Genomic DNA, 16850 nt, shown 5'->3' on the forward strand with positions numbered 1-16850 from the left:
CCTCAGCACACTGTGTATTTTAGGCAAGTTACCTTCTCTCTGCATCTTAGTTGCCTCCTCTGTATATGAGAATAACAATGTCCCCTATTTTATACGGTCGAGGTGAAAGTCTGTCTAAGTCAAATCTAAGTCACTGCTTCCAGTGCTTGAGTCCTACTCGATAAATGTCAGATTCGCGGCATTGATCCACCCTCACAGCTCCCTGGCTGCGGCAGGCTACCCCTGCGGTTCTGGCTGGTGTGGGGAAGTCTGAGCAGAGGCCTCTGGTCTCTGACAGCTTGATCTGCTTCGGGTTGCTCTGTGGCCTCCTCCTCGTCAGCAGGGACAATGGGTCTTTTCCTGGCTGCTGTGGAGCAGGAGATGAGGTGGGAGGGAGAGACCTCATCCCTGATGCCCACCCCACCTCCACAGCAAGGGTGAGGCTGGCTGGGGCCCCGAGATCTGCCCTGTGCACGTTCTCGGGCGCCATGTTAACACTGGTGGGAGATGTGGACTAAAATCTGTTACCATCTTTTATTAAAGAACTTGTAAATCATGGCATTTCATCACATTTGAAACTAATTGCACACCTCCTGAGAAAAGAACGAAAAAACTGAATCCCAGAGGTATCCACTTCCCCTGTAGCTGGTGCTGAGCCTTACCCTATGAGAGCTGGCCAAGGACCTCACAAATGCTTTTGCTTTTATTAGGAGTCCTTTGCGGAGCTGTCCTTAGATTTAGCCTACCTACTGAATACTTTCTTTTTGAGGGTGGGGGGACTAAGTCATTAAGTTGTCTTGACTGGGCTTAAATAAAAATCCTCCAGCCTTAGCCTCCCCTAGTGCTAGGATAACAGGCCATAATACTGCTTTTATGGGCTGGGCATGTGGCTCAGGGGTAGAGCACCTGCTTACCATACATGAGCCCCTGCATTCAATCCCCAATACCACAAAAGGAAAAATGCAGAAGAAAAAAATACTCTTTTTATGAACTTCTGACTACTCTAGAAAGGAAAGGTGACATAAATTAATGAAGAAGGTATACTAGGTATTCAAAGAGATAATGTCAAGGCTCAGGATAATCTCCCGTGTCCAACTAAGCCTTTTTATGTATCTGGATTGGATGTATTTAATTGGTACCAAATCCACCCCAGACAGACTTCAGTCTGTTAGTTGTGAAAGGCCTTTGCAACTATAAATTGCTATACAAATGTAATCATTATCTAAAACAGTTAACATGAATGAATGTTTAGTGTATGTTAGGCATGTGCTAAGAATGTTACATTGTTTCATTTATTAGATCAAAGATTGATTTGAAGTCATTGCTTTTAGGATTTGAACCCTCTTCCACCGTCAGCTGTTTTGTACCACGCGTGTGATAGTCATTCCTGCCAGTGTGGACCAGGTCCTCGCACAGGCTGGCTCTGCTGTTCAAGTCACTGGGACCCAGTTAAATTACAGGCACGTGGCTGCTGACCGTGTGGGTCTTGGCCCTGAGGGCCGCATGGCTCCTCCAGGAGCTGACGTGGGGGCCCACGGCTGCCGGGAAAACACCACAGTCGTTCTGGGGCAGTGTCCAGGAGCAGGCATAGTCCTGATTTTCAGGATGTTTTGGTGGAGTTGCGATTGTGGAGAGCAAGTCCAGGAGGAGGAAGGGGGAGAGACTGACTGTTGGTGGCTGCTTTCTTTAGATTGGGCACTTTGAGTCTCCTCACAGCCCATCCCCAAACACGCAGCTATGGCAGTGGCGAGGGCAGCCGCATCCTCCCTCCTCTTCTCCTGGGCATTTGCCCCCCTGAGAGTAGCTGGCAGGAGGCTCGGAGTTGCCAGCACCTGCTTCTTCACTCTAGGGACCCATGCAAGAAACAAGAGAAATGTTATTTAAAATCCCAGAATAAGGGCAGGGGATTTAGCTCAGTGGTGCTGTGCCTGCCTTGCAAGTGCAAGGTCACAAGTTTGATCCCTCGTACCAGGGGGGAAAAAAAGTGGGACTAAAATCACAGAATAATTCTCAATGTCTGTTTATTTTAGCTTGCCACAATAGCAAAGTAATGTATGTACATTACAGAAAACTTGGGGAAACAAAAGTATAAAGAAAATGTAAAAGATCTATAATCTAGTAACTAAAGATAACCACTGTTATCTTGATAGACCACAGTTCTAAGATGTTTTTTATGTGGCTGTGACTCTGTGTGTGTGTGTGTGTGTGTGTGTGTGTGTGTGTTTAGTTTATGTTACCGTCCGTACAGGAGATAATTATGCATCTTTTTCTTTTAACATATGAGAATTTGTTCTATGCTACTACAAAGTATTTGAGAATAGTTCATAATTTTTGTCCTAATTATATTGATTTAAGCATAATATTTTTACAAATTCAAATAATATGGAAAATTATACATCTATAAATTTAGTATATACATAGGGTTTGATCACCCAATGTGTATGTATATAGATACACAAAAAACATTATTTTTTTATAAATGATGTTAATTAAAAAGCATCACAGATATAGGATTTGTAAACAAGTGCAACTTTAAAAGTAAATTTAAACTAAAGAGCCAAAACCCACAAGCAGGTTATCTGTAGGAGACAGTGTTGTTCTCATAAGAGGGGATCCCATCCAGGACACAGAGGTGACTCCATCTCCCATATGGTATCAGCTTTGCCTTCTGAGTTCACTTTGCCCATTTTAAATCGTCTTGAACTGAAGGCAAGAATGGAACTGGTTACTAAAAACTTGATTTTTAAATTTCAATTGACACTTAATGAAAAAGACACCACAGAGCACGGTATACCAGTTCGAGCTAACGTCTGAGCTCTGAATAGTAGTTTTATTTAAAAGACACTTTGGAAGACTAATTACAAATACACTATGCTTCCTGTGTGTGTCCACAGTATTTTCATAGACCTGTGTACGTTAGAAATCACTCCATCCTCTTCAGAGTTATTTTAACCATTTGCAAATTGTGCAGTATGACGATTAATCTTGTGGACTTGACTGGCTTGAGAAACATGTAGGGGATTAATGAAGCTCCCTTTGGGTGTTTCTGGGAAGGTCACAGAGGCGTGGCCTTCAAGTCTTTACTTGGCCCCTCACTCCTTCCTCTCTGGTGCTGTTCCCCCACTCTACTTCCTATCCACCATGATGCAAGCAGCTTTGCTCCACCAGCCTCTGACATCGTGATGCTCCTGCCTGGGGGCCATCAAACATGGACTAAATGTGCAAAAACCATGAGCCAAAGTAGCCTGCCCCCTGTAAGTTGTGAGTTTCAGGTATTTTGTCCCAGTAAGAGGAAAGCTGATGGATACATGCACTAAATCCAGTTTTCTCTTGTTTTTTTCTGTCATTCTTTCCATATCTTTATTCCACTTTGGAGAAACTGTGAAATTTTTTACCCTGACAAGTTTTGACTGCTCCTTGCTGTCTCTGCAGCTTCTAATATACATAATCATTTTAACGTTTCTATAGTATTATGTTATATACAGGTACTTGTCTTTTATTCATGGATATTTGAATTTTTACCTTTGTTCTGCTATGTAAAATGATGCAGTGACTACCCTTGAACCTGTAGCTTTTTGTAGTTGTCTGAGTGTATCCTAAAGATGCGTTGTTAAAAATGGAATTTGCTGTGTGAAGGATATTCACATTCCAAATATCACTACATATTGCCAGTCATCCCTCCAAAGTGTTGATTAACATTTCCCATCAGTATTATGAGGACTATTTTTCCATGACCTCACCAACACGGTTATGTCATTATTTTTCACTTTTTCCGGTCTAATTGGGAAAAGAGGATATGTAATTATTAGCTTCATTTTTATTACTGTATTTTTAATATCTACATAATATTCCATCTTATCACTAATCATGATTTATTTCACACATATTACTTATGCTATATTTAAGTTACCCTTTTGATTTTTTCTCTCAAATGTATCCTTATTTTTAAAACAAAGCTGTTATGATTTTTTAAGAGGTTACTTTATTAATCATCACTTTACCTACAATGCACAAGGATGAAGGAGTGTACTCACCCTTTCGATGTCAGCGCGCATGATTCTTTTCTTTCTACTAAGCTAGAAAGAACTTCTTATCTTCTCCCCATGCTTCCTTCCCATGCTAAATTCACAAGGTGTTGAGGGGAGCCTGGAATAATGCGTGAGACCATACCTGTCATGTCGGCAGACTCTTCTGCATTGCTGATGGGAATGTAATTGCTACCATGTATTGCATACCTTGTGCCAGTACTGCAATTTACACACACTGGCAAAATTCCTTACCCAAGTGTTTACTTATTTTTTTGAAGTGAAAGATTCACTGCTACATTTCAGTATGCATAATGATAACATTCATCATAGGGAATTTGTACCTGTGCGTGACATATCTTCCTTCTTTTTTCCCATTCCCCCTTCAATCCTTCTTTCCCTCCTTATTTACAAAAGCTTTGTTTTCATTTTTCCTTCTAGTCTCTCTTTTTTATTTCTTGGCCCTTCTTTCCTTTCCCTCTCCCCCTCCCCTGTTCCCTTTCTCATTTGAATGTTTTCTTCCCATTTCCCAATATCTATATTACATTTTAGTCCTTATTTCCATTTCCAATTTCTCACACCAGAGAAACAATACAGTATTTAAACATGTGTGTACACTTTATTTCACTTGAGAGTATGGTTTCAAGCTGCATCCATTTGGCTAGAAATGTCCCAAGCTTATTCCTCTTTATGGCAGAGTAGTACTCCATTGTATAAAAGTACCCACATCTTCTTTATCCATTCATCATTGGAGACGTTGAAGTTACTGAATTCTGAAGGCAAAGATCTCAGTGACATGAAAGTATTTACTTCAAACATTAGTCTTCATTCCAATGTTCATTTTTCCAAATTACCCCTAGCATATATCCCCATCCATTACATGAAATGCAGAGCCAGTAAGTTTTTCCATAAATATCTGACCTTACAACAAGGCTGTATTATGCAAATGCAATGCATATATTTTGCAAAGTGAAATTTCCTGTCTCGGAATGGATCCAGGATTCTATGAAGTCAAGGGCAGTGATGACAGAAACTGCTTCAATAACACCAAAATCATTGTCCAAGGGAGGCATGACAGAAATAAAACTATTAGTAAAAAATATGCTTACATTATACCCAGTTTAAAAGGAAATTGCAAGGTCCTTAGAATTTATAGAACTCTCAGATAATCCTCCAACAATATTTATAATCATCAATTAAATCCAAAACCTGACTGTTGGATGGTATGGAGAGTTATAATATAATTTTATCAGAAAAAAATGCCCTTTTTGAAAATATCAGTAGAATTCATTTCTGTTCATTCTAAGAACTCATGAATCAACATTGCAGCCTCAACTTTATTAATAAAAGATCTTTTCACAAGTTTCGTTTATGACAATTTGGAGTCTCAATCAAACCTTCCTATTATCGTGTGCCATTAAATTTTAGTACCCATTTTAAATGTATCACTTTTAAGTGACTTGGGTATTGACTATCCTCAGACAATAAGGCCTCGCTATGTCTTCACAGTTAACACTCAGTCAATCTGTAGGAAGTCCTGCCTCTGTTCTCCAATATGAGGAAGGTGAAACCCAGAGAACAGGTAATTAATTGTCCCAGGGTTCCACGTTGAGGGACCGTCAGGATTTGATTTAATATGACCACTTCCCAACATGCTTTATCTTTATCACTGTACTATATCCAGAATATGCTCCACTGAGCTATCAAGGAATTGAAAATAACTTCTCCTTTCACTCACTCTGATATGATCAGCTTTGTCAGAGTTGTCCTGCATAGTACAACTGGTGGAACATCTTTCTCTTCTTCGTACTCAAGACTTCTGGTGGCTTCCATCCGCTGGGTCTGCTTTCTGCTCTCTCAGCCCTGGACATCGGGGTCATTTGCCTCTCACTGGCAGCAGGGCCTGTGGAGCAGGCAGATGTTTGGGTCTGTGATCTGCAGGATGAGGAAGGTTCTGTAGACATGCAAGACACCTCCTTTGTTATCCTTGCTTCTCATTGTGCCCTTGGGGTGACTCTGTCCAACCCGATGAGCAGAAGGTAAAATTTGCTGTTTTCATGACACCTGCATTAGTAGAGGGCATCCTCCCTATGTGTAGACAGGCCTGGCACATGGACATAATTGTCCTACTGTCGTGGAGGTGTGGCTAGAATCATTGGCCTGTCCGGCCCAGGGAGGATGGGGAAGACGGAAACCCACACCCATGACACAGCCCTAGACTCTGTGTCAGATTGGGCAACCTAACAAAGCAAGTGCAGCTCACCTGCTGTCTGAATTTGGGCAGGATACTTCAGTGCTGAGTTTCTTATCTGTAAGAAAAGGGTACGAGAAACAGTGCCTAACTGCGTGGTAAGATTGTCACAAAGGTGGTAAGACATCACCCAGAGCCTGGACACAGTATCTAACAGATGTGAAAAGGAAGTTGCGTACCTTTGGTACCCATGGCAGCAGTGGGATTTGAGACCTCTCTGGAGCACAGAGCACAAATGCGTACTGACAGAAAGTGCACCTTCGCTTCTTCCTTTGCTGTATTTGTGCATTTCGCTTCCGGTCTCCCTCCTCTTGTTCCTTATCTTTCCCTTGGTTTGTTAAAATCCCTCTCCCTTTCTCTCCTTGAACATTTCTACGTAGTCTGTGCGCTCACAGTCGTGTTTCATATTTCCGTGGACTACTCATGAAATGACTACACAGACACCTCATCCTCCAAGGCGTCTCAATGGCAGGGGGACATTCGTCCTCAGGCTCTGTGCACGTGTGTGCTGCTGTGACCTTGCTCCCAGGAAACTGTTTTTCAGTCACAGCCTGGTGACTCAATGTGCCCTTTCCCATTCCTCAGAATTCTCTACCTGTGCTGTCAGTTGCTTTCCAGCACCCTGCACTTGCTGCCTCAGGAGCCCCAAGCGACAGCAGCAATTCAGCCTTCTGGGGTTGCCCCGAGTGCACCCCAAGTGCCCAGCGCCATTCTGCTCTGCTGTCCTCGTTCCTCTAGTGGTGGAGGTGACAGGGTGGCACCCAGACCCAGGCAGTGCCAGGTCCACCTCCCGGCTGGTTCTTGGTGTGCACTTGCTGGGGGAGTCCCCCAGGGCTCCCGATGTTACAGACCCGGGACAGGGACGGCGGGGCCGGGGGGGGGGCAATATAAGCAAAGCCCCTTGAATAGATCTCGATGTGTGGTCAGAGACAATTACAACTGGTGATGGAGCCAGAAAACCTAGGGTTGAGTTCAGCTTTGCCACAGAAGAGCAATGGCCATGGGCTCGGGAGATACAGGAAACCACACCGCGCCTGTCTATCCCTCCAGTGTTAGTGCTACTATCTGACGTACTGAAGAACAGGCATAAGAGCCACTTGAGTAAACACTACCTCCACCAAGAATTCTTTTGACATTATTAACGGTAATGGCATCATCACTATAGTATTAAAGTGTTCTCTGATTTCCTTCAACACTTTATGTTTCATCTGTAGTTCACCTCACTTTCCCCTTTCATACTAAACCCCAGGAAGTGACATGCCTCATTTCTGTGTTCCCTCAGCCCCAGCACGATGCCTAATTGTTGCAGGAACTCACCTTTGAATAAATAAATATTAATTAAGCAAAGAATAAAGTTGTTCATGTGAATAAGACACGCATGCGCTCAAGCGACTTTTATCTCCTGTTGGTACCAGTACTGTGTCAAGCTACTGCAGTGGACACCAAGGCCACCTGTGCAGTGTGACAGGCTAGATATACACACAAAGACTGCACTGTGGTGAGAACAAAATTGTGGAGAGGGAGCAACCTGAAAATTCTATCTCCCTGCTTAGTGAAGAATTCTATTTGTATTACCACCTCCCCTTATTTTCTACCTAAAAAATCTATTCAATTTCTAAGAATCAACCCTAATTCAACAGCCTTAGTAAAGCTGACCTCCACAAAATAACAGCAACAAAAACAATAATAATGTTTTCCTTTTCTTTTTGTTCCCTTGAGTCATTGAGAATTGAACCCACTGAGCTATACTCCCAGCCTTTTTATATAGAGACGGGGTCTCACTAAGTTGCTAAGCTGCCCAAGCTGAGTTCAAACTTGTGATCCTCCTGTCTCAGCCTCCCAGAGTGCTGGGATTACACGTGCACTACCATGTCTGGCAGTAATATGTTTTTTAAGCACATACCATGTGAATGAAGGACTTCGCAAGACATCTCATCTGATGTTCACTGCAAGTCTTTAATATGGATACTATTTTTATTGATATCGTTTTAAAGATTGGATGCTGTTTTTATTGATGGCATTTCAAAGATGAGGAAACTAAATCACAGAGAGAAGAAATAGCATGTCCCTAATCATACAAATTATAAGTGGGTGGCACCGTGCCTGCCTCACAAGTGTGAGGTTCTGAGTTCAATCCCTGGTACCAGAAAAAAAAATTGTAAGTGGGAAAGCCAGATCCACGCCTAAGTCAAGATGACTCTATAGACCGAGCTTCTGTTTGTTACGTCATGTAGTGATGTCCCCTGTACCGCTCATTTACCAATTAATCTCGCAGTGAAATAATCTCACAGTGAAATAATCTCACAGTGATAGTCTTCATCCCCTTATTTGCATACACCGTTGCTCTGTAATTTCCCACTAGTTTACATACGTGTGTCCCCCACCTCTGTACACACCAGAGGCTCAGTGTGGCAGACCCCCTCAAGCCTCCAGAGAGGGGACACTATTTTCTGGGCAGCTCATTCCTCTGGTAGAAAGTTGTTTTACTGTAAAAACCTTAAGTGTCTATAAATAACTTAAAATCATAGGATCCTAAAACAGTATGTGGGTGGACTATTGCCTTCCCTTTGTGCTTGGGAGAACTGAGATTAATCAGCTTCTCTGAGGTCACCAGGCTGATAGCTGGCACATATGTGGTCTTGAACTCTGGTCTTCTTCATCCCTGTATTGTAATTTTATTTCACATATTAGAAAGTGCTTTCTGGGCCTGTCTTAGTCCTCTCAAGACATAAGGTTTGAGTTGCTCGATTGATGTGGCCTGGTTTTAGCCCAGTTTTTAATCCAATTAAAGAAAGCCTTTTAGGTACTGTGGGGAACGGAAGCATTCATTTATGACTAACAGCATTTACATGGAGGGTAAGCTTTACATACCATACCCTGGCATTTTAACAACTATAAATGACCTGCCTTTCAGTTTGTTCATCCTTTGTGGGAATAAAATCATATCTTCAGGAAATAATTAAAAAGAAAACGATCGGTTTATACAATGATGATTTAGATTGCTACCTAGGAATGTCCCAGAAAATGTAGAGTAAAACATCATTGTGAGAAGTGACAAAAGTATATTCACTGTCATGTAGAAGCATGTGAAGAAATTAGAACTGCAAGCTGTGGATGTTTCAAGGGAAAGGGTTTAACTCTCAATGTTTGTTGTTCTATGTGTTTCTCTGGCTTTGCTGATTAGATCTGAAATCAGGAGGACAGCCCGCAGAGGCGGGCAAGGCGAGGGTTAGGAGACAGGTCACAGGAGACACACAGAGTGTCCCTCAGAAGGCCCACACTCCATTGCATGCAGCATTTTGTCTTTGGTATTCTCCTCACCATCTGGCCAGCTTCACAACAAAGCACAGGAACAACCAAAACAAAGAAAACCACCCTTCCTACCGGTTGATCGGTTCCTCATCCATTGACATAGCCCAGCTGGCCAAGATGTTCAGTAGCCAATAGAAAATTGATCAACGAAAACCCCCAAATGGTTCTTTTCTTATAGTCTTCCACCAAGCCAGTTTTCCCCGAACTACAACAGTTTGACTAATTTTTCATCTTCTATGCATGAATTTCACATTTCCTTTTGCTGATATTTTTCTTAGCAGTTCCAGCTCCATATCACAAAAATCTGAGGCAATTTGGAGCACTCTCAACCGATCTGTCGTTATTCCAGAGAACTCCTTCTGTATTATCTTACATTGCGACTGTCGTCGTAGAAATAAGTGATTGTTCCTGAGTGGGCCAAGCACTCGGCCAACGTTTTTTCTTTGTTTCACCTTTAGAACCAGCCTCCAATGTGGGCTTCTTCCACCCTCCTGCTTAAGGTCACTTAGATAACAAGGGCCAGAGACAGGACTTGGTCCTGGGTGTGCCTGGCACTGACCCCGTGCTCCACACCTCCCAGGTGCCATTTCTGAGCTTTTCTTCTGGTTTTAGGGAAAGCACTGAAGAGCCAGGCTAAGGCCAATCAGAGACAACTCCCTAGGGAGCCCCTTCCCAGTGAACAGGGAACCCCTGATTCATGCTCTTTGGATATTGGGGTTCACCTCATTGCAACTCACTTAGAAAAACTACTGTGGCCCAACCTTCTCTATTTTATTCACAAGAATTTTGTAAAAGACTATTAAATGCTTTGCAGAACATCTGTGTTTCTTGCCAGACCCCCCCCACACACACACTGGGGATTGAATCCAGGGCCTTTAGCCTTCTCGCGAAGCTACATCCCGGCCCTTTTTTCACTTTTTTACTTTTTCTACTTTTCATTTTGAGTCAGGATCTCACTAAGTTGCCTGGGCTGGCCTTGAATTTGCAATCCTCCTGCCTCAGCCTCCCAATTAGTTGGGATTACAGGCCTGTGCCATGACATTCAGCTGTCTTTCCTCCCATGAAGTTTCCTCATCTCTGATATGCATTATTCTCTCCCCCATTGAATTATTCTGCACACTGAGCTCAGTGAGACCCTAACCACTCCAAATGTTCCAGAGGTCTCTCTCTTCTGTAGGAGGTGTTCTCAGCTCAGCTCCAGGGTGCCCCAGGGAAATTTATAACCTCAAGAAACTATAATTGTGCTTCACATTCTCTGAACGCTATAAAACATGCACTTTGTTCTGAAGAGCAACCATAGACTTCTATACGATTATCAAAAGAGAACTTAGATCCTTAATGCTTATAATTCATTTAAATAAAGACACAAATTCCTGAGTATTTATACAAAAGTCTTAACGACCTAGTTCTGTGCCAGCCAGGTTTCTCCGCTCCTCTGAGTCGGCCATGCCTGCCTCAGTCACCCGGAGCAGGTCATGTCCTGGGCTTTCTCACCAGCCCTGGGCCTCAGCCCGCCGGCACTGAGACCCTGCACACGTGCAGACCCTGACCCTAGCAAGACCTTCTACAGAGCTGTGCACTGCAGTCTCCTTTATAGCATTTCTAGAAGTCTGTAATCACTGGTGGCAGACCTGTCTGCCCCCTGGCCAAGGCCCAGAAAGGAACATCCAGCCCTCTCCACTCTGGCCTCGTTAGGGAAGCCTTTCTCCTCCAGACACTGGCTCTTCCTCAGTAAATACGGAACCAAGGAGAGAGCAGAGAAACTGAGCGACTCTCTCATGACACCATGGCCTGTCTTTTGTGCCTCTGTGGTTGACAAATGTGTATAGACTTCTCTCTGAGACTCCACAGTGATGTGTGACTCAGTGTGTGTTTACCAAAGAGTGATGCATTCTTGGCCCGGTTTTAGGAGTGCAGAGTGCCATACCGGAAGCTCAGCCAAGTCCTCCCTTTAAAAGTCTGCAGTCCCACAGGCCAGAGAGACTTAGACCTGCACACTCTGAAGGTAACATCGTCATTTGCTTGCCCTGGAATGACACCATGATGGCCTGCCAAGGAGGCACAACAATATAGTTCTCAGAACCTAACTTTTGAATTCATACAAACCTCAATACCAGTGGTAAATTTCTGTATACCACTTATACAAGTCTGAGCAAGAAGTATAATAAATTCATTGTGTCTGTGTTTCTGCATTACCAAATTTTCTGTTACTATGACAAAATACTTGAGACAATCAGAGGAAAGTTTCTTTTGGCTCAGTTTCAGAAGCTGCAGTCCTTGGTCACTTGGCCCTATTGCTTTGGGCCTGTGGGGGCACAGGACACTTTGGTGGGAACATGCACCGGAGGAGGCCTCCTCACCTCATAGTGGACAAGAAAGGGGGGAGTGGTAGTCAGGTCCCAATATCCCCTGCAAGCTCATGCCCTAACCTCATGCCTCCCCTGGACCCCAGCTCCTTAAGGTTCTATCACCTCCCAATTGTGTCACAGGCTGGCCACCAAGCCTTTCACACATGGGCCTGGGGTACATGCTAGATCCAAATACAGCGGCTCTGTCAACTGTCAAAAAAAGGTAAAGTTTACTCCAAACATAATACACAGTGGGTGTGCAAAAGGTGATTGTGATGGAGGGGAGGCCTGCAGCAGATGGTGACAGTGGTGGTGGTGGTGGTGATGCTGATGGTGATGATGATGATGACGATGATGATGACGATGATGATGATCATGATGGTGATGATGATGATGATGATGATGATGACGATGATGATGATCATGATGGTGATGATGATGACGATGATGATGATCATGATGCTGATGATCATGATGCTGATGGTGATGTGCTGATGGTGATCATGATGCTGATGGTGATGTGCTGGTGGTGCTGATGGTGATGATGATGCTGCTGCTGATGGTACTGATGATGGTGATGATGATGGTACTGATGATGATGATGATGATGATGATGCTGATGATCATGATGGTGGTGATCATGATGCTGATGGTGATCATGATGCTGATGGTGATGTGCTGGTGGTGCTGATGGTGGTGGTGATGAGGGCACAATGAACTGTAGTGCCTGAGGACAAGAACTGTGTTAATCTTTGAATCTTCAGCACCCACAATAGTGCCTGGTACACAATCAGTATAAACAAAGATTTGTTGAACTAATGATCAGTTACCAAGTCCAAGCTACTGAGAGCCAAGAGAAGACAGAGAAAGAAGGGATTTGCATGAACTCAAGTCATCAAAGAAAGCTTGATTGAGGAGGGTGGTATCCAACACAAGGGTTTTTTTCACAGTAGAAAAGCACAGAAGCTACTCGGGCAAAAAAAAAAAAAAAAGTAATCAGAACACCAACCTATGTAGTCTGTGCCAGAGTGGAGAGGAACAAATAGCTTTTGTTTCACAGGAGGAGAAGCAGTGAGCAGGACATGAGTGCTTTTCACTCTTCTGTTCAGACCTTGCCTGGAGATGAACTCCCAACCGGCAGCCCTCTGCTCTGATCTTGTGGATACCACGTGTCCCCACAAAACAATAGAGTGAGCTGCTTCATAGCGACAACCTAGAGGGCACAGTGGTGAAAATATGAGCTTTATAGGGAGGCAAATCTGGGCTTGAATTTTTGTTTCACTACCTGAGTAATTATATTCTCTTGGGAAAGTCACTTTCCTCTCTGAACTTCAGGCTTCTCTTCTATAAAATGAGAAGCATCATCCCTCTCTCACACGACTGAGGTGGAGACTGAATGAAATAATTCATGTTGGGCACCTAATCCAGTACCCTGGGTATAGCAGGTGCTCAGTGAACATGCTGTTCTTTTTGATAGTGTAAATTGGTGCATTTATGGGCTTGTACTTAGTCAATGTGCATATTTCAATTATACGTGTTTGTAGACGTGTGAACTTGAGTTTATTTGATCTAAAGTAATTGAGCTTGTTATGTGGAAATAGTCCAGAAAGGGACTACATGTAGGACAATGTGTAACATGATCCCACTTGGCAAGGTTTTGAGTTTGAGCAATTGATTAGGTTGAATTCTCAAATAAGAAATAGAAAGCTAATAATTTTCTTTACTAACCACCTGCTGCACAAACTGTCATGCAAATACTGCCTGATGCTTTATGCAAAACATTTGAAAGCTCCTGTGACTTTGTCCTTCTGCTTGGATTTTCCTCTGTAGTGAAATACACCGTAGAATTAATTTCAAGTGTGTTTGTCTGTAAACTAGCCAAATATTTCCTTTCAAATACTTGAGCTCTATGTTGGACATATGTACAGAGTTATGGTTGTGAACACATTCATTTCTGGTGTTAGATTTTATACCTTAATCCTTGAATGAGCTTTAAGCTCCACCCTTACTAGGCATCTCTTACACCTGTAATAAACAAAAGCTTTCGACTTCCCACAGGTTCTTCCCGGGGACCCAGCCCCCTAACCATGGGGGCCCAGGACACCCTCCCCGTGGCAGCGGCTTTCACGGAAACCGTCAACGCCTACTTCAAAGCTGCGGACCCCACCAAGTAAGCCCCAGACATGGTTCTCTGTGTGCTCCGCCCCCACCCTGGCGAGTAGGGACACCCACAATTAGACAGTTGTATTCCTCTGTCTAAAGCCAAAAAGAATTCCGTTAACAATAGCAGGTGACATGCCTAGGACAGAAGATAAAATTTAATTAGTGATATTAATCTACCGCTTTTTAAACAGGTACCAAAATATCCAATAATATCTTCCTAATGAGAAATCTCTCTGTTACAGTTGCAAGTAGCAGAAAATCTCAGTCTAATTCTGCAACAATCAGGAAGCTTATTGTCTCTTAGAAATAACATCCAGATCATAGCTTTTATTGCCTTAGTCTTCCCAGGATGAGAATCACCCACATATAAACTGTAACAGTGCATCACTAAAAACACACCTTCCCAAAACATCCAGAGTTGCAAGGGAACAAGCACTATGCCACCCTCACTGAGAAGGGCAGAATGGTCCCAAGTAAACTAAAATCAGAGCAAATTAAAAACTCACTCCCCTCTGTTTTCATGCACCTGATTTCACCAAGTCAATACCCACTGACCATGGCTTTGACCTGAATGCACATGTGATAGAATTTAATATTTTACCTCTTGGTAAGAATTCAGGAAGTCTATGGGTTCCCCAAAATTGCACTGCACATCTTACATGTTTGTTTATTGAAACTAGAGCATTTGTCACTTTAACAAAGAAGTTGGTGGTACAAAAAACATGACGGATGTGTACTGGTCACCAGCCATGTCCAACCTACAGCCTGCCAGCATTGTAGTAAAAAATACTTTTTAAAAAGGAATTTGTGTTATGTATATGCATTAACAATAGTATATATTTTACATATGTTCCAGCGTAATTCCTCTTTATTCAGTGTTGGCCCATGAAATCCAGATGTGTCCAAATCCAGGGGCCAAGGTTTCTAAACACTGAATACAAGGTCAGATTTGTTTCCAAATGTGTCATTTACGATTCCAGATCTGAATGTGATTGGCAAACAAAGGGGGACCATAGATGAGCCAAAATGGCTTTTAATCTTTTTACTTATGGATATGATCAAAAGATACAGTAATATTTAAATTAATTTTTTAATGCATTATAGTAAAAGACCCATCACTATGAATCCCTCTCAGAACACTCCACCCTCACCTCAAACACACTCATCCCATCACCCTCACCACTTCCTGCAGCAGCTCTGGAGGCCTCTCTCCTGAGAGTCTCTAGTTGCGCTGTCCTGGCTGCCTCAGTGGATTTGAAACATTTCCCTTTCATGGTCATTTGACTTTGGGGAAAGGCTGAAAGTCACCCTGTGCCAGATCCAGTGAATAAGGTGGATGAAGACCCAGTGTCATGTTTTTACAAGCTGCTTTTCTGTTGGATGGTACTCAGCAGCAGCATTCACCAGATTTTTTATCACACCTCATAAAGACACTCAGGAACGAGCACTCCAGAGCTGCTGCAGAAAGTGGCAAAATGTTATGTAACTGTAGATCTTGCTCCTATGGTTAAAAGTACCAAATGAGCAGTTACCACAGTTTCTAGGCGGTCCTTGATGTTAGTGTTATTGATAACTGTATTACTTTAGCCAGGATGCCATACCTGTTGTAATCAGTCATTTACCTTTATGTGACAACACTGTGATTGTCTGGGGATATAATCATCACCAGAGTCCATTACTGAAGGACTGGGAGCTGAGCCAAATCCATAGCAACTTCTCATCCCTAATGAACTGGGAAGGTAGGGTCTTGGGATGGACACAAAGACCAAGAGCCAGCTATACCTAGAAGACATCTCTGAGGAGCAGACCTTTCCTAGGGAAGCCTCAATACTAGTGATAAAGCCACCTAACATGAGAAACTTACAAGCATCAACACACTTACAGCCTTCAACAAAAATGTGTTGATGCTTGTAAAACAAATTAAAATTTAAAAAACAGAAAATGATGAGATGCAGAAGCAAAATGCAACCCCAAACCTCCAGCCCATCCAGAGGACAACAAGACAGAGGAAATCAGAAGCCACCAATGAGAATTTTCTGGAATGACAGCAGCAGAAGTAAATAAACAGATGAATGAGGCTATAGAAAAAATCATAGAAGAAATAACCTCTCAGGTAAAAAATAAGAGATGATAATCACAATGAAGGACCTGTTCAGCAAATCTAGAGTGGACATAGATTTTTAAAAATTGAAGACCTTAGGAAAATGATGGAAACCATGAATGTGCAACATAGGAAAGAAATGGAATCCATGAAACAGATACCCAGGAAATTAAAAATTCCATTGAAAGTTTGTAAAGTCAGATGAACGAAAGTGAAGACAGACTATCCGACCGAGAAGAGAAGATTGCAGTGAGCGATCATGAAAAAGAAAGTAGCAAGATCCGTGGGATAAGTGTGTTCAAAGTGAAGCCCAGGATTCTGAGGGGGATTCTTGGCAATGTGTCTTTTGCTGTATTAACTATTTTTAATTTAAACAATTAAATGAAATTTTCATTATTCAATTCATTTGGATTGCACCTTGTACAAAGACTAGGCCTTAGAAAAAACTTCACCATCTACAATGAGAGGAACTAGAGAAAAAAATCACACATGCATACCAACTATGTCAAATTTTTTTGAATCAGGGATAATTACGTACAATGAAAACTTGGATCACCACATATATTTCAGTGGCAATTTGTATGACTAAGTGTGAATCCTATTTATAGTTCGGAAACACTTGTGTATTAAAGTCTGAGTCTCAACGTATTAGACTGAAACGCCAGCGTAAT

At 42.6% G+C, this 16850-nt stretch overlaps 1 protein-coding gene across 18 annotated transcripts in view; it reads left to right on the forward strand.

Moving 5' to 3' along the window:
• Sgip1 (SH3GL interacting endocytic adaptor 1) overlaps positions 1–16850 on the forward strand; it is a 195436-nt gene that overhangs the window by 162336 nt on the left and 16250 nt on the right. For all 18 annotated transcript variants that reach the window (XM_087212873.1, XM_013070980.3, XM_087212865.1 and 15 more), the window contains one exon: positions 13974–14085. In XM_087212873.1, the coding sequence (XP_087068999.1) occupies positions 13974–14085 (112 nt within the window). The remainder of the gene's footprint in view (positions 1–13973; positions 14086–16850) is intronic.

The sequence above is a fragment of the Heterocephalus glaber genome, unplaced genomic scaffold, assembly GCF_053883595.1.
Source record: "Heterocephalus glaber isolate CG9 unplaced genomic scaffold, H.glaber_assembly_v1.0 deba00001442, whole genome shotgun sequence".
Classification (NCBI taxonomy): Eukaryota; Metazoa; Chordata; class Mammalia; order Rodentia; family Bathyergidae; genus Heterocephalus; species Heterocephalus glaber.